General features: G+C 44.7%; 1 protein-coding gene across 1 annotated transcript; it reads right to left on the bottom strand.

Moving 5' to 3' along the window:
- HDDC2 (HD domain containing 2) lies at positions 1-25,955 on the bottom strand. Its single transcript, XM_080806652.1, has 6 exons — positions 25,806-25,955; positions 22,819-22,940; positions 20,985-21,087; positions 16,076-16,144; positions 4,617-4,755; positions 1-721 (listed from the first exon to the last, which is right to left on the bottom strand). Exons 1-6 carry the CDS (start codon positions 25,887-25,889, stop codon positions 624-626), a joined length of 615 nt encoding a protein of 204 aa, XP_080662778.1. The 5' UTR covers positions 25,890-25,955; the 3' UTR covers positions 1-623.
- Positions 25,956-26,434: the final 479 nt, after the last annotated feature.

Genomic DNA, 26,434 nt, shown 5'->3' with positions numbered 1-26,434 from the left:
GGCATTTGACATTGTGTGCCTGAATTTATTCCCAAATGACCCAATGGATTAGGGGAAGAAGCAGAACCCGTTAACAGGTTTACAAGTCTATGATCAAGGGCTTAGAGCAGGTCACAGTGAAATGAACAACTTGGCTCCATAGAGCGAGCGTCTGAACAAAGCAGCATTTTGTAAATGCGTTGTGATACGTTCTCTTCCTTGGAGCCTTATCACTAAGTCAGCTGAAGAATCTGTCCTTAAAAGTCATGTCTTAATTTTCCATCATTCCATGAATTGGGCCTTCAGGGCTGGAGGTGATTAGTTTAGAATAAAATGATTTAAAATCTCCAGTAAATATTCCAAAGCTTAAGGTTTTAAATATTTATTTAGTGCATACAAAGCTCCCCCCCCGCCCCCGCCACCGCCACCGCCTCCAGCCTTTTCAGGACATTTTCAGGACCACATTCTTTCCTAGCTTCTTTTATTATCCGGGCTGCATCACATGTTTCTTACTGGAGTCCAGGCAATGGAAAATAAACAGACTCACATCTGGGAGATCCACACAGCAACAGTGGCAAAACACAACGCCACGAAAATGAAAACTACGATGTCTGTCACAGGAGTGCAGCACAACAGAGGACATGTCAGGAGGTCGGCTTGCCAGGGGCAGCAGCTATATTGGCGTTTCTTTCTGTCTCAAGTTCAGAAACAAGTTGGACTATCTCAGGGTGACTGAATTTTCCTGCAAGGCAAGAAGACAGGGAAAAATAAATTGACAAGAGAATCCATCAATGTCTCCAGCTTGATCCCAGGCTTGTCAGGGGCTCAGCTCTGTGATTCACTCTATGCAGGGGCTCTGCAGAACACAGCTCCAGGTCCTGAAGATCATGCTCTGTCACCCAGATGCCACCAAGCATTAGGGATGAGAATCGGACTAAGAACTGTCCCATTAGGCAGAGCTAGGAGAAACCTCACCAGCTGCCTCCGAATGCATCTACTGGGAACTACAAAGAAACTCAAGTAGGACAGCACCCAGAGAACTGACAGCAACCCTGTCCCTTCTGAAACTGCAGTGGAGGGGAACAAAGCACCAACATCAGAAAGACGAGTAGGAAGACAGAAGGTCTAGGCTGTCCCAGGATGCAAACGCGCCTCTCTGCAAACACTTCTACACTAAAACCCACTGATCCATGCTGTCTTCCCTGCCCCTCAGCCTTCCCAGATTTCTGTCCCGGGCAGCAACCAGCCTACAAGCTATCTTCCCATGTGGCTGGCACACAGGAATATTACACCCACCATCCACTCCCTGTTTTTCTGTTCTTTGGAGGTTTTGTTTTGTTTTGTTTTTTTGCCAGTGCCTTTTGTTGTTTACTGTTCACTCCACATTTAACTCTGTTCCATTTATTCCCTATTCTCAACCTCTTCTTTGAACCTTCCCTTCACCTTCTCGCCCTGATGTCTGGCTTGTCCTGAGGCTATGGCTTTCTCTGCAGCCTTGTTACACAGCGGCTGTTTCCTCTCTCACAGGGCTCTTGTTACTGGGCCTGGGGCTGCCCTCTATGCTCCCGGTTGCCTCCCGGCCACCCTCGGCCCCACTGTGTAAAGGTCATGCTGTCAGACTATTACCGCCATTCCACCCAAATGGCTCTTATTGAGGGCACACCAACTAGGTCCATGTGGCTAAATCTGATGGCTCCTCTTTCCCCTCCTGAAACACTTTCTTCCCTTTGTTTCGGGACCCCTGATTTTCTCCTCTGGAACTTATCTTTCTCCCGTCTTCTCCATCTAGTGCAACTCCATTCTTCTGTAGTTGCTCAGACCAAAATCCTTGGACTTCTCTCACAAACACCACCACACAAATCTTGTCAACCTTTATATTCAGAACATAACCAGAATCTGACCACTCCTTCCTTTTTCTACCACTACCACCTGGCTCAAACCACTAGGAGACTGGAAGAGCCCCAGTCAGTCTCGCCACTTCCAGCCCAAGTGACCCTTTCAAAACACAGGTCACATCACACTTGTCCTGTAGTCCGCCTTCTCCAAGGGGTCCCCATCTTGCTCAGAGCCCAGGCCAACCTCCTATACTGGCCGGCGGGCCCCCGCCCACTTCTCTAGCCTCACCTGCAACCCTCTCCTCTCATCCACCCCCACAAGCCACATTGGCCTCCATGCTGTTCCTCGACACACCGAGTTTCAAAAAGAAAAGAGAAAAAGCCGTAAGTGCTGACTGAATTAGAGAAATAAAAATGTCTTATCAAACAAAAGCTTTTATGTCCCCTTCAAAATCCTCATAAGGGGGCACCTGGCTGGCTCAGTCGGTAGATCATGCGACTCTTGATCTCAGGATCATGGGTTCAAGCCCCACGCTCACACAGTATAGTTTACTAAAAAGAAAAATCCTCATAAGGGTCACAGTGTACATCTTCATCTCTCCTTAACTAAACTTGTTTTTTTTTTCTTCAAGCATTATTGGGATAAGTAGGAAACCATCCTTACATCAGTTTTCATTACTTATAATTATTAATTTTTTAATAGAGTAGTGCACCAGAGTGGAAAGTAAAGTGAACTTTAACCCCAATTCAGCTGAGGACGCATCAACCTCTTTCTCAGTTCAAGTTTCTCCCTCAATAAAATGTGAACTTTAAACCAGATGACCCTCCTACATCCCATTTTTTGATTCTTCTAGGAGTTTCATGTTTCATTTTCTATTTTTCACTGTGAATATATCAAAACAGAAAATGATAGCATTAAAATGCAAAGCACTACACAGACATGACTTGTATTTTAGTTACATTATTGGCAAAATATGCTACCTTGGAACCTAATCATTTCTTACAATGGGTTGGCAAACCTTCTCTGTGAAGAGTAAGACAGTAAATACTTTAGGCTTTGTGAACTATGTGGTCTCTGTTGCCAACTACTCAAGTTTACTCAATTCTGCTGCTGTGGTTGTAAAAGCAGTAGAGAAAATACAAAGAAAATGAGTGTGGCTGCTTCAATAAAACTTTATTTATATGAAAAAGCAACAGTCCAAACTTGGCCCATGAGCCATAGTCTGCAGATCCCTAGTCTAGACTGCTATTCTAGTTAACTGAAGTCAGACATTTTTGAGCACCACCTGTATCAAAACCAGATGAGACAAACCTGGTCTTGGCCCTCAAAGAGTTTACTACGGTGTAGGATGAGCAACTGGAGGTCCGGGAAGAGACCCAACAAGAAACATCACTAAAGAGAACACGAGTCAGACCGTCACAACACTATGGAAAGCTCTAGACCAAATGGAGACTGAGCAAAAAGAAGGGAATGCCTCATTCTGACGGGGGGGGGGGGGGGGGGAGTGTCAGAAAAGGAGACCAGGGAGAGGAGTGGCTTCAGACAGGAGAGCTTTTGAGCACAGAAGTTTTAAAAATGAAGATATGATAATAACTATGTCTGCAGAGGAGGAAAACAGAGATCTGCAGGGAGAGCTGGGGAGCCCGGCTGGCAGAGTTAGCAGGTGATGACAAGAGTCCAATACAGAAATAACAAGGGCCTCGTCGGAGGCAGAGGAGGTGGGGCTGGAAAAGACGGAAGGAAAATCGAATCAACCTCATGATGAGGCACATCATATCCTGGAGCCCCGCCTGTGAGCCGGGAGTGACATGATGTCCTGAGAAGTCCCAGAGGGGCACTTTAGCAGCGCTCTGAGGGCAAACGGGGGTCGAGCTGAGCCTGAGGGACTCTGGAGTTTTGCGGGGGGGGGGGGGGCGAGGAAGGACGGAGGGGTGCTCCAGGGAGCTACACAAACAACAGTCAGCAGTCCTACAGGTACAGAGCTTCTCCAGGAGTTGTATCACAATGAAGACAGTGAAGGCTTATTGCCTGGTATTATTCTAAGCACCTCCCACTAGATCCTCAAATAACCCTATAAAGCAGATTTTATAATAATCCTTATTTTAAAAAAAAATTTTTTTTTAAAAATCTCTATATCCAGCATGGTCCTCAAACTCACAACCCTGAGATCAAGAGTTGCGTGCTCTACCAACCCAGCCAGCCCAGTGCCCCTATAATTATCCTTATTTTAAAAATATGGGAACTAAGGCCCACAGCTAGGTTAAGTAATTTGCTGGAGGTTACATGGGTTACAAGAGGCAGAACTAGAACCAGCTAAACTCCAGGTCTGCGCCAAGAAGCACTATAATGACCACAATGACTTCAATGGTTTGGGGTTTTCTACTTTTAACATCTCTTTTTCTACCTCCATCTTCTATGACTTTACTTCTATCAAACACTTCCAGATTATAAGGCACTTTCATAGATATTCTCTCTTGAATCTCAAAATCCACCTGTGACTCCAATAAGTAAGCTCTATGCTTTCCATTTTTCAGGGACGATACAGAGAGGCCAGGACACCACCCAGTGGCGCAGAGGCAGGTGGGAATGTGAACCTGGCTTGTGGCTCAGGGCCCAGGGTGCCAGTGCTCTCACGCACCAGGCTGCTCCTCCCTGGGAAGCCCACCACGTCCCAGTCAGATGCTCCAGAGGGAAGTGTCATTAGAAGGTTAACGACAGCAGATCCCACTAATGCGCCATCAGTCGCTGCACCAGGAATGAGGCCAGCTACAACGGAGTTTACTGAACACAGCCCGGGGTACCTGCTGTGGAATCATAGAAGTCCTGCAGCCTCCCGGGTCTGTCCTCCAGGTCTTCATACTCGGATGCCTGAAGAATCATCTCACATTGGTCCAGCTGCTTCACAAACCTGGCTTCTGCACTTGACTGGCTCTCATACTCCTAAGGAAAGGGGCCATGAACACAGCATGGTCAGAGCTGTGGGATGGGGTACTCCAGGCGAGTTCTGATTCTAGTATTGAAATCAGACTCGTAGCTAAAAGCACATTTTGTATTGGCCACCCCACCCACGCAGCCACAAGCCCGTCGCAGAGATGCTGCCTCCGTGATGTCCCCGCGCGCTCTCAGCACCCCATGCAAGAGGGATGTGCTTGCCATTCTGCATAGCCTGCCAGATGCCCCCAGAGTCCCAGCTGTTCGTTTCAACACTCCAAACATTCTTCCTTCCAGCTGGTACCTTGTCTTCAAGATCATCATTTCATCCACCAGAGTGGTGGTCTTTTTAACGTCAAGCTACTATTTCATCGCATGCTTCTCAAATTACTTCCCTCCCCATTTAAAGACAGTCAGGCTTCCTTTTCCTTTTTAAGTGAATTTCTAGCTTTCTCATTGAATTTTGGCTGTCCCTTTACAATGGAAACCTCTGTCCTTGCTTTCCAAACATGTCCCCCTGGGGTATGACTCTGGAGGAACAGGCAGGACCTACAGGTTCTTTGTGCAATGGCGCGTGTGTGCCCGTGTCCTGGTGACATGGTGGTGCTAAAGGTGGTGGACCGGGAGCAGCTTTTTTGCCTTTCCTCTGCCCTCCGGTCCCTCCCTCCTCAGTGCAAACCTGACATAAGAAGCTCCAGGAGGGCTCCTTCGTAGAGCAGGACACCTGTCACACAACCACAAGTCCCAATTAATACTATATAGAATCGTTTTTCTATTAAGACCAGAGTGTTCCCAACCAGTTTCCCTGCAAAGTTCTCATTTGTAATTCCACCCCAGATGTGTCTGGATAATAAGCCTGTCATGCTTTCTTGGCAGGGTGATGTGATGTGAATCACTTAAGGTTTCTCGATTTTTATTAGATGCCTTATTCTTACAAACGCAGCTATTTGGATTTTGATAGAGCTGAAAAGTATACAGGGAAATCGTTTTAATATGAAACCAAATACATTTTGTTTAACTTCAAAGGCCCTTAAAAATAATTATCTTTATTTAAATGCTTATTCACATTTATAATTATATATTTATATTTAATAATTCAAGTTCCTTATTCAACAAAAAAGAAGTGGATTGTACTCAAGGCACAGCAGTTCAGGATTTTTCTCTTATTGGAAGTAAGAAAAAAAAGATTTCAAGACCATTAAGCAATAACCCCACACTGTATAACAAATTCTGGTGAAATTACATGTTTCTTTTAAAAATATAAATTGTTGGGTTTTTCCTCAAAAGGCAATGGTACAGGCACTTTCCAATTTCATTTTCCAACAATGAGGCAGGGCAAGGAAAACAGTGAGGTCAAGAAAGCTCTAGAAGTAAGAAGATACCATGGCATCTTTGAGAGCTTAATCCAAGCAGTTTCTCATGACAGGAGGAAGAATTAATTGTAGGAGGAAGAGGTGAGGGAAGAGACTGAAGGCGGGGTGAAGGGTCAGCTCCTGAAAGGCCCTGGGGTTTGCGATAAGGGGTTTCAGCTTATCCTGCAGCGACTGGAAGTCACTGGAAGGTTTCAGGCCAGAAGGGTCATGATCAGATCTGTACTTAGAAAGATCATCTTACCTTCCGTGGGGAAAACGGCTAGATTGGAGGCGGAAAAATCAGGCTCTGAGACTTGGCAGTACCAGCAGAGCAGCTAGGAGAATCTGGTCTGGTCTAATCTCGTGGCAGTGAACATGGGACAAGTGGGCAGATTTGAGAAACACTAAGGACAAAGAAGTGAACCAAAATATGAACGTGGATGAAAGCAAAAGCTGAAAAGGACTTCCTTGTTTCTGGCATAGGTAACTCAAGAGGGAGCAAAGGGGAGAAAGAGACCCAAAAAACTGACAGAGCAAAGAAAGAGCAAAACCAAAACTTAATGAATATTTATAACAAAACTACGGAACACAATGTTACCATGAACCACAAAATATATGTGAAGTGGGGACAAATCACCTCTAGGCATAAGCCCTGCTTTCCATCAACAGGAGCAACAGGGCATGGGATGGACCTGAGAATAGGAGACCCTCAGCTCCAGCAGCCGCGGATGCAAGCCCAGCCCTGGTGAATTTGCCAGCCTGACCAGCAGGGGGCTCTCTCCAGAACAGGGCCCCACAGAAAGAGAAACTGCTGGGGGCGGAATCAAAACTAAGTGGGGTCAGGATAACAAGAAGAAGAAAAGAAAAAGTCCAGATAAAAGTGGGGAAAGAGAACAAAGCCAGGGAATCTCTGAACGCAGGCCACCATATATTTTAACAGTACATTAAAAAAAAAAGAAGAAAAAACAACAACAACAAAGCAGACAAGGAAGTTCTGTGAAGTTCAAAAAGTTATCTGGGGGCATGTGGGTGGCTCAGTCAGTTAAAGGTCCAGCTCTTGGTTTCAGCTGAGGTCACGATCTCAGGGTTGTGGGATCAAGCCCTGCATCAGACTCTGCACTCAATGGGGAGTCTGCCTGAGATCCTCTCTCCCTCTCCCTCTGCCCCTTTCTCCCCTCTCAAATTAGTAAATATTTTTTTTTAAGTTATCTGAACCAAGTCTGGGAAAACTAATTGTGTATCAAAATGAGCAACAAAGATCAGAAAGCACAGAGATCAGGTCCCAGACAAGCCTACCAGAAGCTAAAGAGAGCAAGGAGCAAAATGACATCTCTACAGACGATTCACATCAGAAAGACATCCTTAGTTTTTGCTAAAAGGATCAAATCTATAAGAAACTATTTCAAAAAGAACTAAAAGATGCTAAGAGAACGTTAAGACATGGAAGAACCATACAGAAAACATTAGAGATAAAAGAAATTCATTTTGCAGTGAAGGCTAAGCAAACAGAAACACAGGGATACTTAAACATACCTTAAGAGAAATAGAAATTGAAAAGGTTAGGTTTAGAAGTCAAAAAGATATGAAGAGGATGTAAAGGATCTGAGGGAAGGTGACAAATATCAAAGACGGGCAAAGAAGAACCAACATACAGATATGTCAGTGTTTTGGAGGAAAAAAGGAAACCAAAGTAAAAGAAAAACTATTCAAAAAATTTTTCTTGAAATTATTTTTTTAAAAAAAATCTGAAAGTATATATTGAACACACACACTAAGTAGCCAAGGATATTTACCCAGAAGGACCAACACCAAGACACAGTCTAATAAAAATTACCATATATATGAAAAAAAAAATTCTTTGGACACCTATGCAGAAAAAGCATTGGACATATATGGAAAATAAAATTATTAAACTTCGCTTTATGAGCAAAGAGAATGGGAGTAATGTTTTTAAGATATTCAAGCAAAGAAACTGGGAGCCAAGGATTTTTTTTTATCAAGTGAAACTGACCTTCCAGTATAAAGAACACAGAGGCAAGTTTAGAGCATATTGTTCCTGTGAGCCCTTCTTGAAGAACCTACAAGAGGACAAGTTTCAGACAGCCAAAATGACCAGGACAAACTGATGTAAGGACGGGTAGTGAGCATCAACAGATACTTGCAGAACTAAGATTCAATGAGGTGTAAGAAACAATACGTTATGGGGGTGCCTGGGTGGTTCAGTGGGTTAAAGCCTCTGCCTTCGGCTCAGGTCATGATCTCAGGGTCCTGGGATTGAGCCCCGCATTAGGCTCTCTGCTCAGTGGGGAGCCTGCTTCCCCCTCTCTCTCTGCCTGCCTCTCTGCCTACTTGTGATCTCTCTTTTCTCTGTTAAATAAATAAATAAAATCTTAAAAAAAAAAAAAAAAGAAAGAAACAATACGTTATGGTTAATGTAACGTAACGGTAATGTGACAATCTAGACAGAGTACGATCTCGGTAGAGTACAACGACAAAAAAAATACAGGAAGAATAGAGACAGCAGAGGCAAAACAGTTTTTTAAACTGTTTTCAGTAAATGGAATTGATGATTGTGCTATATACAATTGTTATTCTGAGACGGGTACATGTGTAGAGAAGGATAAAGCCCATATAATCCGGATTCCTTGTGTGGAAGAAAGGATAGTGTAGGAGGTGAAGACATACCATTCAAGAGATTAAGTAAAAACCATGTAATACTGTATTTGAATTGGAAATATCATCATGAACCCACAAGGCAGACACACACATATATCCTAACTCTGTCCATTAAAAAGCATAAAAAACCATAGCCAACCCAGGAGCAGCAAGCACCTGACTGCACATATTGTGGTCTGGAAATTACACTGCCTATTGAAACAAACAAACAAACAAACAAACAAAACAGGAGGTCTGGCTGTTCCAGATGAATGAGGCTGGACTACACCGCCTGCTATAAAGGAAGTGACCAAAGTCAATACCCCACTTTTCCTAGATGAACTGCAACCGAAGAGAGGATGAGGAGGAAGCCTCTGCGGGTACAATTACTTTAGCTACTAAATGAAAACAAGACAAAAACAGTATATATAATTCTCAATGGGATGAAGGGATGTAAGCATCAAGAAAACCCAGACATTATGTGCCTCACAATCAAAGACTCCAACACCATCTACAGTTTTGCCGAAAAGATCCAAAGTGAGTCTGATCCAGGCTCTGGATTCAGAGGCCAATGTGCAGAAAATAAAACAGAGGAACAGAAGTGCATCATGAGTGTGCAAAACCCAGACTATGGAAAACTCTTTAAGCCAAATGCTCTGGATTCTTCCATAGATAATTTGCAAGAAAGAGAAAGAGATGGGCTGGGGGTCAGAAGGGAGGGGGAACTGTAGATTAAAGGAGATTTAAAAGATACATTAAGCTTACAAGGCTTACAAAAAGCTGAAAAAGTTCCATCTGGAAGCTTTTCTTTTCTCACTGAAGGAGGCAAGATTTGTTATCAGCTTGGGGGAGGAGTGACAAAGCAGGTGGAGGAAGAGAGGGGTGGGCAGCTGATGTGGGGCCAGAGATGGAGAGGCTGCATGGGCCTCTGGCCCCTGAGAAGGCTCAGCAGAACCTGCTGGGCGGGGAGGAAGTGACGTCAGTCCCTAAGGCGGGGACAGGCGGGTCCCTGCATCAGCACTCTGCAGCCTCTGGCTGGGACTCGGGAGCCAAATGATCCAAATGACTCGGACTGGGGTTCTGAGAAGCAACAGAACAAGGAGTTCAAGCAGGAAAGAGATACAGTCTGGGTCCTGAAAGGGAAGAGAAGGGAAGGAAGGGGCAGGGAGGCCCCAAGTCTCCTCCCTCTTCCCTGGAGACAGGCCGGTGGACAGAAGCGTTAGGGAAAGTTTCTCTCTTGCGTCTTCTACTCCACCACCTCCTAATGACGCTCCCTCAGGGACCTAGGATCCTCATGGTGCTCTGCATCAAACTCCCCAATAAAATACTGCACCTGAACCACAAAATGTCCTTGGTAGGGAGACTTTTTTATTTTATTTTATTTTTTTAAGATTTTATTTATTTATTTGACAGAGAGAGAGACAGAGATGACAAGTAGGCAGAGAGGCAGGCAGAGGCAGAGAGAGAAGCAGGCTCCCCACTGAGCAAGGAGCCCAATGCGGGGCTTGATCCCAGGACCCTGAGATCATGACCTGAGCTGAAGGCAGCGGCTTAACCTACTGAGCCACCCAGGCGCCCCGGGAGACTTTTTTAAAGGGTACCTGTAGACCTACTGTATCTCCAACTGACTGAACTTGGGGCAACACGGCGAGAAAATTCGGGGCAGGTGGATACGCCAGGCATCCTGCCTGAGGAGCGGCTCCTGCTCTGTCTGGGGACTCACAGGGATACTTCTTTAAAGGGAAAGGCAGGTGGTGGGGGAACAACTTTCTGTGATACTTGGAGAAAAATGACAGTGTTTTCTCTTGACTTGCTAAAATTTGATTTCACCCTTCTATGACCAAGAAAATTTATAATCAAAGACGTTTAACTGCATTAAACAGACATGACCCTCTGGGCTGACAGCTATTTATGGTGGTGAAGAGCTATGACTAAGATTTCAGAAATCAATCAACTGGCATTTTCTATGTAAGTTGTACTATTCTAAGTTCCCCGGATAGAGAATGACCATATTTTCTTAAACCAAAATCAGAACATACAGACTGGAGACAGAGGAAAGATAGAGCTTACCATGCATCAGGCAACATTCCAAGTCCTTTCACATATTAATTAATTTGATTGCCATACAGTCTGTAAGATAGGTATACTATTGCTGTTGCCATTTTATAAATGAGGATATTGAGTAAGTTGTCCAAGACCATACTGATAGTAAACAGAGTATCTGAATCCTGGAAATTGGATATTGAAGTCCAAATACTAACGATGGACATAAATTATAAAAATGCTGAAGTTAATATGAGAGTCTGTATACTGGGATGAATAGTGTTCTCCAAAATTTCATGTCTACCTGGATTCTATAAATGTGATCTTATAAGATCTTTGCAGATGTAATCAAATTAAGATAAAGTCATACTGGATAAGGATGGGCTCTAATCCAATGACTGGTGTCCTTATAAGTAGAGAGAAATTTGGGCGTGGATATAGACACGGGGAGAACACCACCTGACTATGGAGGCCCAGACTGAAGCAATGTCTATAAGGAAAGGAATGCCAAAGCTAGAAGAGGCATCTCTCAGTGGGGCGCCCGGGTGGCTCAGTGAGTTAAGCGTCCAACTCTTGATTTCAGCTCAGGTCATGATCTCATGGGTCAAGAGATCAAGTCCCTGAGTCGGGCTTCTCACTGAGTATGAACACTATTTAAGATTTTCTCTCCCCGGCCCCTCCCCATCCCACTCACACACACTCTCTCTCTTAAAATAGATAGATAGATAGATAGATAGAAAGAAAGAAAGAAAAATGGAAGAGGTATCTATGAGAAGCCCAGCAGAGGATTTTGGACTTCTAGTCTCCAAGACCGTGAGATAATAAATTTCTGTTGTTTAAAGCCATCCAGATTTCTGGTAATTGAAATTTACCAGCAGTGCTAGGACACTAAGAGAGTCTCTTACTACAAATAAGGAACTGGTATGGTCTCCTCAATATGCTAAGCCTGTAAGTGCTTGTTCAGTTAACCACCACACTGCATTGTAAGAGAAGGAAAATTGTGAACGAGGAGGCAGGCTTTGTCACCTGCTACCTAAGAGACCCTAGGACACAGGTGTTCTTCTAGTTTCAAATTTACAAAATTCTAACAGACACAGTAAAGAACCAAAGAGACAGAATACAGAGGTAATTAAAATATAGGTAAGAATATGAAAGTAGCCATTACATAGTACCAAAGGTATGAGAGAGAGAGGAAAAAGACAGACAGAGAGTAAGAATGAATTAGTTTTCAAGGGCTGCTATAAAAAGAACCACATCCTGAGGCTTAAGCAACAGAAATTTATTGTCTCATAACTCTGGAGGTAAAAGTTGGAAATCAAGGTGTCGGCAGGATTGGTTCTTTCCAAGGGCGGGGTGGAAGAATCTGTTTCAGATCCTTCTCCTTGGCTTACAGAAGGCCTCCCTCATGTTCACATGGAACTCCCCCAATATATGTCTCTGTGTCCAAGTTCCCCTTTTTATAAGGACACCATCATATTGGATTAGGACCCACCCTAATGATCCCATTTTAACTTGATTATCTCTGTAAAAATTCTATCTCCCCCCCAATTTTTTTTAATCCTATCTCAAAAAAAAAAAAATTCTCCACAGTTATCATTTCCTCTTTGGAGAATACTTGAAATAATACAGTTATATTTCAAGGTGAACAATAAAAATTTGCAATATAATTATTTAAAAAAAAAAACTCCTTCACAGTATCCATAAAAAGCCCTGTCAATTCATTCAACAAATATTTATTGCCCACATCGTGTATTATATTTTACTAGGTATTAAGAATAAACTATTGAATGGAAAAGAAAAAAATCCTATCTTCAAATAAGAAATAAGGTCTTATTCGGAGGTACATGTGAATTTTAGGGGGACACGACTCAATCCCTATCAGAAGGAGAAGAGAGGAGAGGAATATCTTCTTCTGAGGTACTGCCTAGAGCTAGGCTTTTTTGTCAGAAGAGTCTGTGGGCTGTGAGAAACATGTATTATGGAGAGTGATAGTCCAGTTCTTGAAATACAGGCTTTAATAGGCACAGAATGGGGAGAAATGGTCCAAGAAATGGGACAATTCTAAGGTTTAACACTCTCTCTACAAAATAATATTAGATGTTAGGGATGTCCATTTTCCTGCTCCATTTTCATGATTTCTAAATAAACTTAAATACACATGTGCCCGCCAATATCGGCACCCACGAACGTACGCACATTCTTTTTTTTTTTTTAAGATTTTTTATTTATTTATTTGACAGGCAGAGATCACAAGTAGGCAGAGAGGTGGCAGAGAGAGAGAGAGAGGTGGAAGCAGGCTCCCTGCTGAGCAGAGAGCCCAATGTGGGGCTCGATCCCAGGACCCTGGGATCATGACCTGAGCCAAAGGCAGAGGCTTTAACCCACTGACCCACCAGGTGCCCCACGTACGCACATTCTTCCGTGGAGAGTAAACACTGGGCCTTATATGTAGGCTCAGTCTATACCTCTGGGCCCTGGTGACCTTACCCTCTTGACCTTACTTCATTCATAGGGATGTATGAATTGGTTAAGGAAAGTTAAAGAGCCATGAATACTATTCTCTGTGAATAAATTTCTATAATTCTATCTGAAAAATTACGTTGCTGCTTATTTATATGGTCTTCATTTTCCCCCCTCTGGCTCTTCATAGAAAAACAAACTCCCAAACCTTCTAGAATATGCAAACGTGACATTCATGCCAGAAAGCAAAAAAGCTCACAATTTTTCTCCTCCACACCAATCAACATCCCACAGCCTCACCAATGAAGTTATTTAATTCCTTGCTATTTTCTTTTAAGCTCTTGGCTGGCCCGGCAACAATTCTCAAGAAATTGAGAATTGTCAGGTGCCTGGGTGGCTCAGTGGGTTAAGCCTCTGCCTTCAGCTCAGGTCGTGATCTCAGAGTCCTGGGATCGAGCCCCGCATTCAGCTCTCTGCCCAGCGGGGAGACTGCTTCCCCTCTCTCTCTGCCTGCCTCTCTGCCTACTTGTGATTTCTCTCTCTGTCAAACAAATAAACAAAATCTTAAAAAAAAAAAAAAAAAAAGAGAGAGAGAGAGAGAAATTGAGAATTGTAACATTCCAAGTGGCCAACTATGTACCTGGCCTGAGCTCTTCCTTAACAAGCTTAATTAACTCAACCAATGACTTTCACAAGATCATAAAACTATCATTTGTTTGGGGGGTTATCAAGTCACTTAATGCTCTGAACTTTATATATTTTTTTCCAAATCCAAAGTCTCTTTGTCCTGTTTTCATTTGGAAGCTACTTAATTAAAGGAGATTTTGCAGTAAATTGAAAGTAAGTTAACTTTTGTAATTAAAGTAAATTTTGCAGTAAGTTTTTTTTAGCCAGTTGCTGATTGCTAACTGAGAAAATAATTTAACAGATACTGCCACTGTGTTCACAATAATTAGGAGACACAAGGGTACCAATTCTTATGAAACGTTTTCAAATTCTGGGATTCTTTTCTTCTTAGAGACATGGGATTAGTTTCATAAGCTCAGTGCCATTTTTTTTCTTTCTGTGTAAGAAATGCAGCCCAACTCCACTCCATTATCCTCAATTCATAGTGTTCCAGAAGTTCACTTGCGAGTACATAATTTGGCACAAGGGACTCTTATCCCTGAAGCAAGCCCGTTATAACTAGTAACAGACACCACCTGAGCCAGCCTCCAGCTAGATGCCATGCATATTTTGCTAGATTTAATTTTCACAATTATTTGGCAAGGCAGGCATTAACGACCCACAGTCTTTTATCTAAAAACCTGTTTCAGTTTTCAGCATATTTTTAATTTAGAAAATAATATGGGACGTACAGGTACATGTTATAGAAAACCCCTAGTGGGGTCCAGGGCAGGCTCGGTTGCCAAACAGATGAGTATTTCTACATTAAATCATATTGATTTTCATACCAAGGGGGGTGGGTCAGGGCAGGCGGACTCTAAACAGCCTCATAGTGATTCAGGTAAGATTTTACTGTGTGAGGTCAAGTTAGATCAGGTTTTGTTTTGTTTTTGTTTTTGTTTTTAAATGGCTCCCTGAACTCTGTAGATTTCCTAACTGCGGCTAAGGGCATGTGGAGCTATATTCCCACGTTCTAGGAGAAACAGGCCAGCAAGAGCCAAGTCCCTCACCTCAAGAGAAGTGGGGTTCAAATCCAGGTCTCTCTGGTGCCAAGCCCTGCCCTCTGCATCAGAGCCTGCTGCCTCATAAGGGAAGGATGCTTACGTCACCCCCAATCCAGCCAAACCACAGAAATGACAGCGTGCCACAGAATCGGACCACTGAGTAAAATGGCATTTTTAGGAGACACATCTATTCAGCATTCAACACTGACACTTTCTCAACTTGTCCCCCAGGCTTCCCAAGTCAAGGAAAGAGCTGACCCGGCACGCTGGGCAATGGGAAGGGAAATCTGCCAGCTTTGAGGCTCAGGGGAGAGAAGGCAGCGCGGAGGGTGGAGGATGTGAAAGGAAAGGGGGAAGGTCGGTCTCTGAAGGCAGGAGCGGGGAGCAGGGCTTTGAAGGAACTGGGAGAAGTGAGAGGGTGATGTAGCGATGTCGGAGGATAAGGAGGGGCGCGAGGGGGCTCCAGCAAGGAAGGGTCAGTGTAGACTGGAAGGAAGTGAGAAACTGCGGTAGACAAGGGTCCGTTTGTTGTTTTTCCTTCACAAAGGAAAACCAGCACTAGGAGGGGGGAGCAATGGGCACACAATGGCTTTCTTGGCTCTTTCCACTCTTCCTCCCTCTCCCTCCAGCCAAACGGCCTCCCCCTGTGCCAGCAAGCTCTGGGAGGGGAGTGAGCACCCACAGGGCCCCCACTCTGTCCTCCAGGGGCATCACGGCAGCACATCACGTGGACCCGACTCAGCCCTGAACCACCCTTCCAGGTTTCACAGATGGGCGACAGGCTCAGAGAGGGGAATATGCCCAAGGTCAGAGCCAGTGGTTAGGGCCCACGTTCTTCCAAGGACCAGAAATGGGTAGGGATGACGTAGCGAAGGTGGCAAGGGCAACGCAACAGGAAATCCAGGGGACTGTGAGTCAAGATCTGTGCCAGGCATTATGGTGTCAAGGGAAATGGGGAAATTGGAGGGAAGAAAAATTTCTATTAGCCATGAGAAATTCCTGCAGCAGCCAGGAGGTGAGAAACAGACACAAACCAGAAAGCAGTAAGTTAGAGACAGCTGTGATGATAATCTAAGTCAACTAAAACACTGAGGAGCCCTATAAATTCAATCACAATACATTAAAATGCAACCTATCATATATACTTACTTCCCAAAGTTCATAAAGTTCCTTCCTGAGATCCTCTGGGAGGAGCTGGGTCAGCTGCTTCATAGCTTCCTGAAATAATAAACAGTTATTTTAATCATGATCACATTTATCTAGTGAACAACTCAACTACAAAAGCCAAATCATGGGCTCAAACTCTTACAAATGGCTCCCCAAAGGGCAGACTATTGGACAATATTTATGGCTTATAAGGAGGGCAGTTGTGCACATTAAAGAAACGTGTGTATTTATTCATACGGGCTTCAATGAGCATATGTTTTGTGGTCTGCAGCACACCAGACACCAAAAAAAGGACAAGGAAGGAGGAGGGTGTGAGATGATTACAGAAATATCAGAAGTGAGGCCAAGGATTTTACATCTTATGGATGAATGGCAAGATGCCCATGGAAATTTCAAACAGAAACATACTAAAGTTCAAAACAAACCTGAGAACAAGAACAGCAAAGTAACACTGAATTACAAAGGTCAAAATTGTTTGTATATTACTGGATTCATTTTCTATTGTTAATGTTTTTATTGCATAACATAAAGCACTATACAAATGGGCAGTTACTGTCATTAACATAAAGGAAATAACACGAGAGTATTCTGTGGGCTCACAGACACACGGGCCGAAAGGGGATATGATATTAAAAGACAATTAACAGGACACCCGGGAGACTCAGTTGGTTAAGTGTCTGCCTTGGACTCAGGTCATGATCCCAGGATCCTGGGATCGAGTTCCACATCAGGCTCCCTGCTCAGTGGGGAGCCTGCTTCTCTCTCTCCCTCTGCCTCCCGCTCCCTCTGTTTGTGCTCTCTCTCTCTCTGACAAATAAATAAATAAAATTTAAAAAAAAAAAAAAAAGATAAGTAGCTACGTCACCCAGGAACCATTTAAGAGCATTCCTGATCACTTCTTGTTCTTCCTCTGTAAACATGTCCAGGGGTGGGAATCTAGCACCTCAGGAGGCTGCCCAAATGGGCTTTAGGCAGCTCTGACAGAAAATACTTTCTTATATCAAGCTGAAAACTGTCCACGAAGGTCTCCCACTATGCCTACCTCCAGCCCTCCGGCATCCCTTCCTCACACACAAACACAAGGTCAAGTGACCCAGCTGGACCAGAATCTGGAAACCACAGGGACTGGTCCACGGGAGGACCACATAACTCAAACCAGCCACTTGAGGGACATCTGCGTGATTTGTCCAGCAGAGGCTAGGGGAAAAAAATGATACAGAATACCACTACTCCCAGAGCAAACTGTATTTGCCAGTGTCATGGATCAGCCTTAAGTAACTTCACCATCTCTAACGATCTGTAGCACCATGCCTCCCTCAGCGGTATCAAATTTACGGTAGGTTGTGTCTGCGTTCTCCCTTGTTTCTTTTTCATAAATTGTAGTAAAATGGTTGAGAAAATCTTTGCATTCTCAAAAATTAAGGGGGTCTTTATAAACAGATTGCCTTTCTCTACGTTATTCCAAAAACACAAGTCTGTCCGTTGCTTTTGTTCGAAAAGAATGAACTAAATAATATGTATTTATAGGTATGTAAAAACCCAAGCTTTTAGAATATTTTACTCCAACACCGAACATAGTCACTGATGTGCGCTCTGATCACAGAGGGAGAGAATGGAACCATGCCTCTGTCGTGCCAGATACTCTATTTCTACAGAGGCAGCCTAAGACTGAAATCACACCCAGTTACTCACTTACTGATAAACTCCCTGTTGATTAAAACCATCATGTGCTTTGAAAAACCAAAACAGATAACAAATACGTTGTTGTTCTCTTCTTGAAAACTGAACAATGATTTTCTGGATCTCTACTCACTGATATCATTTGTTATAATACAATCCGACTGCATTTGGAGACCTTCGACAAAGTCGATACTCCTTATTTGGTAACATATGCCACAGAACTGTGCCCACATTTTTTTTTTTTTTTAAAGATTTTATTTATTTATTTATTTATTTGACAGATCACATGTAGGCAGAGAGGCAGGCAGAGAGAGAGAGGAAGGGAAGCAGGCTCCCTGCTGAGCAGAGAGCCCAATGCGGGGCTCGATCCCAGGACCCTGAGATCATGACCTGAGCTGAAGGCAGAGGCTTTAATCCACTGAGCCACCCAAGCGCCCCTGTGCCCACCTTTTTAAATGAACCCTCCGAAAACGACTTTGTTGAACCCCGGGGTACCTGGCTGCATACGTCAGACTTGCCCTCCCCACGGTGAGCCCTGCCACCCCCACTTTCATATGGAGTTTCACCTGGTCCACACACTGATTTAAGGTGATAATTTTCCTAGCTTCCTCCCATTAGCAAAGCATGCCAGGAATTTGCCAGAAGTTCTGACCTGACGAAGCTTTCAGCAAACATCCTGGGTCAGTTCTGCGTCAAGCACCCAGAAAGCATCCTGCATCCTTCAGACATCACTTGTGGGGCTGAGCAGTATAGGAGTTCGCTGCAAACTATAGGTTCAACTGGGGTTTGGGGCCTGACTCGCCTATGACTGGCTGTGGAACCCTGGGCAAGGTATTTCACCTCTTTGTCCTTCCGGTTTCGCATCTGTAAAATGGGGTGAATAATGGCATGCATCTACCCAGGGGGGCTGTCATGAGGATGAAACAGGTAATACAAAGCTCGTGGTGTCTGGCACATGATGACCACTCTCTAAAATGTTCATTCTATTTTTCAGTTTCTCTATTTTGCCACATTCACTCCCATAATAAAGCTTGGTTCTCCTCCTTTTAACCTCTTGGTTCTTCAGCAACTTTCAGCAACTTGAACCCTGGCAAATACATACCTACCATGATTCTGCCTTCTGACTTCATGTTTTTGTCTTCAAAAAGCAGTATGACCTGCTATCACTGTATTCCAGCCCTGAGTTCCACCCCACGGGTTCCTGATGGTCCCTACGGAGCGTCATTCGCCAGCTCGCGTTATAATACAAAGTTTGTTTTATCTTGTTTAGGAAGGGGGTCAGACAGCAAGTATTGCTTTTGGCCCTAAACTTTCTCTTCCATGCCCTCATTTTCCCTTTCATCTTAATACCGTATACTCTCCTCCAAAACAATCAGCCTTCCAAGTTCACCAAGTGTTTTCCTTCCCTCCTACTTCAGTTTAAGCCTTTCTGATGCAGTTGGCTAGCCCATGGGCAAATCATGCCACCTGATTCTCATTATGTGCATTCCACCCTGAGCCAAGAAACCCTCATTTAATTATCTTAATGCATGGTTCAGACATCTAAATCTTGTTCATAAACACCATCTGCATAAAGAATTGTTCACCTTCCAGATCTTTCTCTCTGTTCCCAAATCCTAACCAGCAGCAGGAAGAGGCAATGGACTCTCGGCCATCTTCCAAGCCTTCTGTTTCTCATCTAGAACCTGTGGTTCTTCAAGATGCTTCCCCTGTCCCTCCGGATTATGGCCTCTGGGAAACGCAGGAGTGGGCAGCAGCCAGGAGGTATAATGAGGCTGGAAAGAGTCCCATCATTGCCAGTATAGGAAGCCCAAGAGGGCAAAAGCACCCTCTCTCTGTTCATGCTCCAGCAGGACCCTCCATGAGGTGTCACAGGCCAGGCCTCCCCCCTGCCAAAACAGTAGTCGATCTTCTCCCATCTCCAGTGAGTGGAGAGCCTGCCCAGGGATGCTTTTCTTCTCCCAAAGACTCTGACTTGCTCCTCTGTGGAGGAAACCTCAAATTTATTAACTACCTTCACAGGACAGTTTGTCTTTCCTTCTTGCTCTGTGTCACTGCGTGGTCTCTGAGAACCCTCTGGTACTTCGATATACCATTTCTCCTCCACGATGTCCAGACTGACCCTTGACTAAAACTAGCTTGCATCCTGAAATGAACTGTATAATTAGGGAGTCTTTTTCCCCATTCCTTTCGTCTTTGTCATGTCATCGCTCAACATCCTCTGGTTCAGAGCTAACTCCTTTCTGCCGCTCGGTATCTTGAACTAATTGGTTTCTTTTCGTAGTAATTCTGCCAGTCAGTCCAGGAACTCTATTCACATGAGTCTAGACTCCTATAGAGAAACAATGCCTCGGCCTGAATTGAGAACCAGCCATTCAACATAAAAAAACAAAACAGCAACAACGAAAACCTTCCTGGATCTTGTGACCTCTGCCTCAAATATGTCTTCCTCTTTGGCCCTGGGCTCTGGATTTAGAGTCCAAATTGATATTGATTTAATATTTTTCTGATGTTCCTTTCTTACTATTACAAATATTTTTCATTACTTCTAACCAATAAATCAAAGACTAATTGAAAATTCACAAGTAATTATAATAATGATTAGACTTGTGATTTACAGCATTTTCCTCCAAAGAGCTTAACCAGGATGGAGAATTCCTTCCAGTTCTAGCTACTTCCCTTGTGCTAATGAAAGCCATACTATCTATGTCCACTATCTATGTCCACCTACTCATGAGAACAGAAACCCAACAGTTTCCTGTCCCTATGTTAGACAAAGCTGGGAGCAGGCATACTTTCCTGATCTCGTGTTAAACAAGGTTGAGAACAACCAATACCAGCGCGCTACTTCTAGAAATTCTTGCTTCTAGAAGATAAGACCATTCACCGCCCAGATAGAGTAAGCACTAACAGCTTATTCCTCCAGACTCTCCTCGTTGAGACTCTGCCTCACCAGTCCTACCAATCCAACACTATTTTGTCTTACACTCTGTGCAACCTAACTAGTGGCCCATCTCACAAGATCCATCTGACCACCCTCCAGCCCAGACCCTCAAACCCTACAAATACCCTCTCCTGATTCCCACCCCCACCCCGAGACACTGCTCAAACTCTGTGCTCTCCCCTACTGCCACGGGTCCAATGAACTTAGCTTTGCTTCAGCAACAGGGGTCTCTGGCGGTCTCCGGTGGAGTCAAGAGTTAACACTGACCTCTTCTCGCCTATGTTTTTCTTCTTTGGGGATGTTATCTGCTGGCGCTATGTCCCCAACGATGCATTCTGCCATATCATGAACGAGGGCTAGGCGCACACATCTGACCAGATGAGAAATGGTGAATAAGGACACAAAATTAGATTCACTACAAGTTCCTTCTCTAGACTATCGTGAAGATGCATTTTTTCCCCTCCACTCTCACAGGGTATGTTAATGAAGTATGTTCTAAAATAATTCTCTTCTACTAGCCAACAACAATTCTGATTTGAAACTGCTAGTTAATATTCAACACAGTAAAACATGAATGCAGGGGAAACTTTAGCATGAATTTTTTTGTTGTTGTTTTAATGGCTATCACTTTAAAAGGTGTACAACTTCAGATGACAAAGCCAGGAGGGGATGATCTGGTTATGGCATTTACTTCCTGATACAAAACTCAGAACTAATCATTTCCCCAATATACTAGTTAGATGTCAAGATGAGGCTCTTTAGAGAGACATGGGCAGAGCAGGACAGATCTGGGTCTGAATCCAGCAACCATTTACTAGCCGTGTGACTTCTGCCAAGTGACTTAATTTCTTTAAATGTTCGGTTCTGTCATCCTTCATTTTATCATCTGTAAAAAAGGGGCAGTAATACATCATAAGGTTGGTGTAAAAACTAAATGGGATCCTGTGTGTTCCTGGCACATGTTGATCATTAGGCCAATGGCTATGATTATCAGTAACAATGATTAGGCCCAACAACCTCCCCATGGTGTACCAACTGCAGCCTGTCTCCGTCACCAGTTTAAATCTCCAACTACTCTTGGGTTTGTTAGCTCTATTCCACACCATGTTCGTCTGGTGCTTTTTGCCCAAAATCCCATCTCTGCACCACCTATAGAGTAACAGGGCTCCTCAGCTCTCTAATGAAACTTTGCTACAATCAAATCGATTTACTTATCGTTTCCAAAACAGACCTTTAATCTCGGGGCTTCCATTGTTACGCCCTCCTCTCTGCACGCTGTCCCTCCTACTTCTCTACCCGGTCAGCTCTTCAGAGATCACCTCTGATCCATTCTGCCCCCTCTATTAAGATCACCCAAGCACATGTGACCTCTTCTATTAGAATATCTTGCTAGGTTTTTTTACTCAAAATTTTTATGTATTTATCTATTTTTAAAGTAATCCCTAAGCCCAGTGTGGGGCTCAAATTCATGACCCCAAGATCAAAAGTCATGTGCTCTACTGACTGAGCCAGCCAGGCCCCCCCAACCTTGCTAATTTTTGAATGTAACTAATTTGGGGCTTTTTATAGAAGCCAGTTGGGACCTGTGTCATTCCCAGGAGATTAACTTACTGTCTTACTATTGTTAGGAAACTGTGTCCTGTGCTCAAAAAGCATTTTAGACACCTGTTGACTGAAGGAGAGGATATCTCTTTTTCAGCTACCTCTTGCACATATTCCTCCAAAAAGTCACCCCACCAATGGGTACTAGTATTCATGAAAGGGCTACAGCATACTATTACAATGACAGAATTTTAAACACAGCACACTCACTGTCAAGGCCCTGGAAATTCTATTATCACACTTATGTCTTCTTGAGATCATGGCAGGCTCTATCACGTGCCAAGACAAAACCCAGAACGCACTTTACAACTGAAGCAACCAACACACGAATTGTAATTCCCCTTCCAACAGCCTGAACCTATATGGTTTGCCGCAAGTAATTCCTCTTGACAGATCAACTAAAAACCCGCAAGAATTAGATAAAGGCGTCAGTCACAAGAAGGAGCACATACCCACAGACCAGAGATCCTAACAAACATCAGAGTTCACGTCGGCTTACCTGTCTCTGTTAAGATGCTCATCTTTGGTCACCAGAGCCATAACTGCCATCCTGTACATGTGATCTGACACGCTCTCTGGCTTCTCAACATTTCTGTATACCCAGCCAGTCCGTGGAACTCTCTGATGAGAAGGAAGAAGAGAGAGAAGCTTATAAAAATGAGTATTTAATCTGCTATGCTCTTTAAGAGAAGCCCAAGGAATAGGGTATAGAAGCAGGGCCACAGTTTCTTGGAGAGTGTCGAAAAATGCTTAACTAACCAAATGATCAACATCTGGAATCAAACCAGTGAGGTCAGGGAATAAGGAGGAGAGGGAGAAATAATTCACAAGGATACAGTGCAAGGGCCCAACGGTCGAGTTACTCTGCGTTACTAAGGCATAAATTATGGAACATACACGGGTCCTTCAGACATAAAAATAAAACTATGAAGTATTGTGTTTTTCTTAACTACGAGAGTTGGGACTCTTGCCTTCAAACAACCCCATTCAACACAAGTAGAAAACACTGGTGAAAGCTCTGAACTTAAACAAGTAAGTGACAGACTTCCCGGTCTGGAAGCAGAAAGGAGAAAGGCATTTCTAATTGTTCCTGCTACCCCAGTCATGATTTTGCCTTCTGTTCAGATCAGGATGTGATCTTGTGAGACTGCATTTGTGTGAGACTGACTCCCCAGGAGTCAACATTTCTGAAGAATTGTATAAACAGTAGCAAGAGTGGCAGGATACAGATAATCTGCTTTTAACTTGCAGAAATTCTGCAACATCTCCAATTATGGGTAGAGGAGGGTAAAATGGAAAGGGAGACCACACAGAATACAACTCCAGTGTGCACTACATAAAATCTCTGTTAAAAAAAAAAAAAAAATCAATGGAGCAGAATAGAGAGCCCAGAAATGGACCCTTAACTCTATGGTCAACTATTCTTCAAAAAAGCAGGAAAAGAATGTCCAATGGAAAAAAGCCAGTCTCTTCAACAAATGGTGTTGGGAAAATTGGACGGCCGTATGCAGAAAAATGAAACTGGACCATTTCCTTACACTCACACGAAAACAGACTCAAAATGGATGAAAGACCTCAATGTGAGACAAGAATCCACCAAAATCCTTGAGGAGAACACAGGAAGCAACCTCTTTGACCTCAGCCACAGCAACTTCTTCCCAGAAACATCGCCAAAAGCAAGGGAAGCAAGGGCAAAAATGAACTATTGGGACTTCATCGAGATAGAAAACTTTTGTACAGGAAAGGAAACAGTCAACAAAACCAAAAGACAGCTGGCAGAATGAAAGAAGATATTTGCAAATGACATATCAGATAAAGGGCTATAGTATCCAAAATCTGTGAAGAACTTACCAAACTCAACACCCAAAGAACAAATAATCTAATCAAGAAATGGGCAGAGGACATGAACAGACATTTCTGCAAAGAAGACATCCAGATGGCCAACAGACACATGAAAAAATGCTCCGCATCACTCGGCATCAGGGAGATACAAACCGAAACCACAATGAGATACCACCTCACACCAGTCAGAATGGCTTAAAATAACAAGTCAGGAAATGATAGATGTTGGCAACCACGCAAAGAAAGGGGAACCCTCCTACACTGTTGGTGGGAATTTAAGCTGGTGCAGCCACTCTGGAAAACAGCATGGAGGTTCCTCAGAAAGTTGAAAATGGAGCTACCCTATGACTCAGCAATTGCACTACTAGGTATACACCCTAAAGATACAAATGCAGTGACATGAAGGTACACATGCACCCCAATATTTACAGCACCAATGTCCACAATAGCCAAACTACGGAAAGAGCCTAGATGTCCATCAACAGACGAATCAATAAAGCAGATGTGATAGAGATCTATAATGGAGTATTATACAGCCATCAAAAAAATTCTTCCCATTTGCAATGACGTGGATGGAACTGGAAGATATTATGCTAGGTGAAAGAAGTCAGAGAAAGACAATTATCGTATGATCTATCTGATACGAGGAATATGAGAAACAACACAGAGAGGGGATCCAGGATGGTAGGGGATGGGCGGGGAATGAAACAAGATGAAACCAGAGAGGGAGACAAATCATAAGAGACTCTTCATCTCAGGAAACAAACTGAGGGTTGCTGGAGGGGAAGAGGGTGGTAGGGATGGGGTGGCTGGGTGATGGACATTGAGGAGGGTATGTGCTATGGTGAGTGCTGTGAATTGCGTAAGACTGATGAATCACAGACCTGTACACCTGAAACAAATAATACATTATAATCTTTAAAAAAAAGTCTTGTTGGGGCACCTGGGTGGCTCAGTGGGTTAAGCCTCTGCCTTCGGCTCAGGTCATGATCCCAGGGTCCTGGGATCGAGCCCCGCATCGGGCTCTCTGCTCAGCGGGAAGCCTGCTTCCTCCTCTCTCTCTGCCTGCCTCTCTGCCTACTTGTAATCTCTATCAAATAAATAAATAAAATCTTTAAAAAAAAAAAAAAAAAAAGTCTTGTTACTTCTAGAAGTAGCTAAGAGGCAGATTTAAAGCACCCACTTAACATCTGCGGGACTGATGGATTCTGCTCTTCCCACCAGCGGCTGCTCCGAGACCCAGCAGAGAGGTCGTGAGCCCCACGTGTGTTCTGGGCTGAAGCCGGCGGGCGGGGGGCGGGGGGTCCCACACATCACCACGCCAGCTGCTCTCCAGAAACCTTACGGAGGGCTGCCCAGGCCTCCCGGATTTGCACCAGGCTCATCTCCCCACACAGGATTCTCCCAGCCCAGACTTCACTGGGCCAGCGGTGGGCCCAGCCGCCGCGCTTCTTCTGCCCACGGTGCAGGCGCGCGCCGGCGCCCGGGGGAGCTTCGGGGCCCACCCCCGCGAGGCGGGGAGGGCGCGCGGAGGGCGAAGGCCCCAGCCCCCGCCAGCTGCAGCTCGGGCCGCGGGGGCCACACCAGCCTCTCCCCGCGCGCCGCTCGCCGGGCCCCAAACGACCCCGCCGGGCGCCTGCTCACCTTGAGCTGCCCCACCAGCCGCAGGAACCGCAGCAGGTTCCGGGCCCCCCCGCCCGAAAGGGCCGCCGCGGAGGCCGAAGCCATGCGGCCGCGGGTCCCGCAGGTCTGAGCAGGCCGCGTGGCTGCCTCCCGAAGCTCCTCCCCCTCCTCCGCCTCCTTCCTACCCCGCGCCGGCTCCTCCGCCTCCTCCCCCCCACTCCTCCCCACTCCTTCTCCTCCTCCCTCCCCATCCCTCTCTTACCCTCCCGATCCCTTCCCGATTCATCTCCTCACCGGGTTTTCCCAGACCCTTATGGAAAAGAGGTGTCCTACCTTCCTGGCCTCGGGGGCTGCCCCCAGGGATTGCATCTTCCCGGGGCCGACCGAGTGCTCGGTGCGTTCGAGTAGCTCCTTACCTGTTTACTAATCCCCACTGGACTGAACGCCCTCGAACTTTTAAAGGGATTGAAGTTGGGTAGGGGGGAGAGGCGGAGGGTGGTGTGCCTTTGGAGGAGGGGGAGGACCGTGCAAGAGTGCCCGGAAATCTTGCCTTTTAGCCGCTCGGCATCTGATTGGGGGGAGAATAAAGAACGCCGCTTGAAGGTGGGCAGGCAATGAACATTTTAACAGAGGCACAAGGGAAGTAAATT

This window comes from Martes martes (genome assembly GCF_963455335.1).
Source record: "Martes martes genome assembly, chromosome: 6".
NCBI lineage: Eukaryota > Metazoa > Chordata > Mammalia > Carnivora > Mustelidae > Martes > Martes martes.
The sequence above is the reverse complement of the archived record's forward strand: the minus strand, read 5'-3'. Positions and strand labels throughout refer to the sequence as shown.

Excerpts from the sequence above, each read along its gene's own strand:
- HDDC2 (XM_080806652.1), bottom strand. The coding sequence starts at position 25,889 with ATGGCTTCGGCCTCCGCGGCGGCCCTTTCGGGCGGGGGGGCCCGGAAC. Across the intron at positions 21,088-22,818 it reads GAGCATCTTAACAGAGACAG|ATGTGTGCGCCTAGCCCTCG; the intron begins GTAAGCCGACGT and ends TCATCTGGTCAG. Across the intron at positions 722-4,616 it reads CTTCTATGATTCCACAGCAG|GAAAATTCAGTCACCCTGAG; the intron begins GTACCCCGGGCT and ends CTTGCCTTGCAG.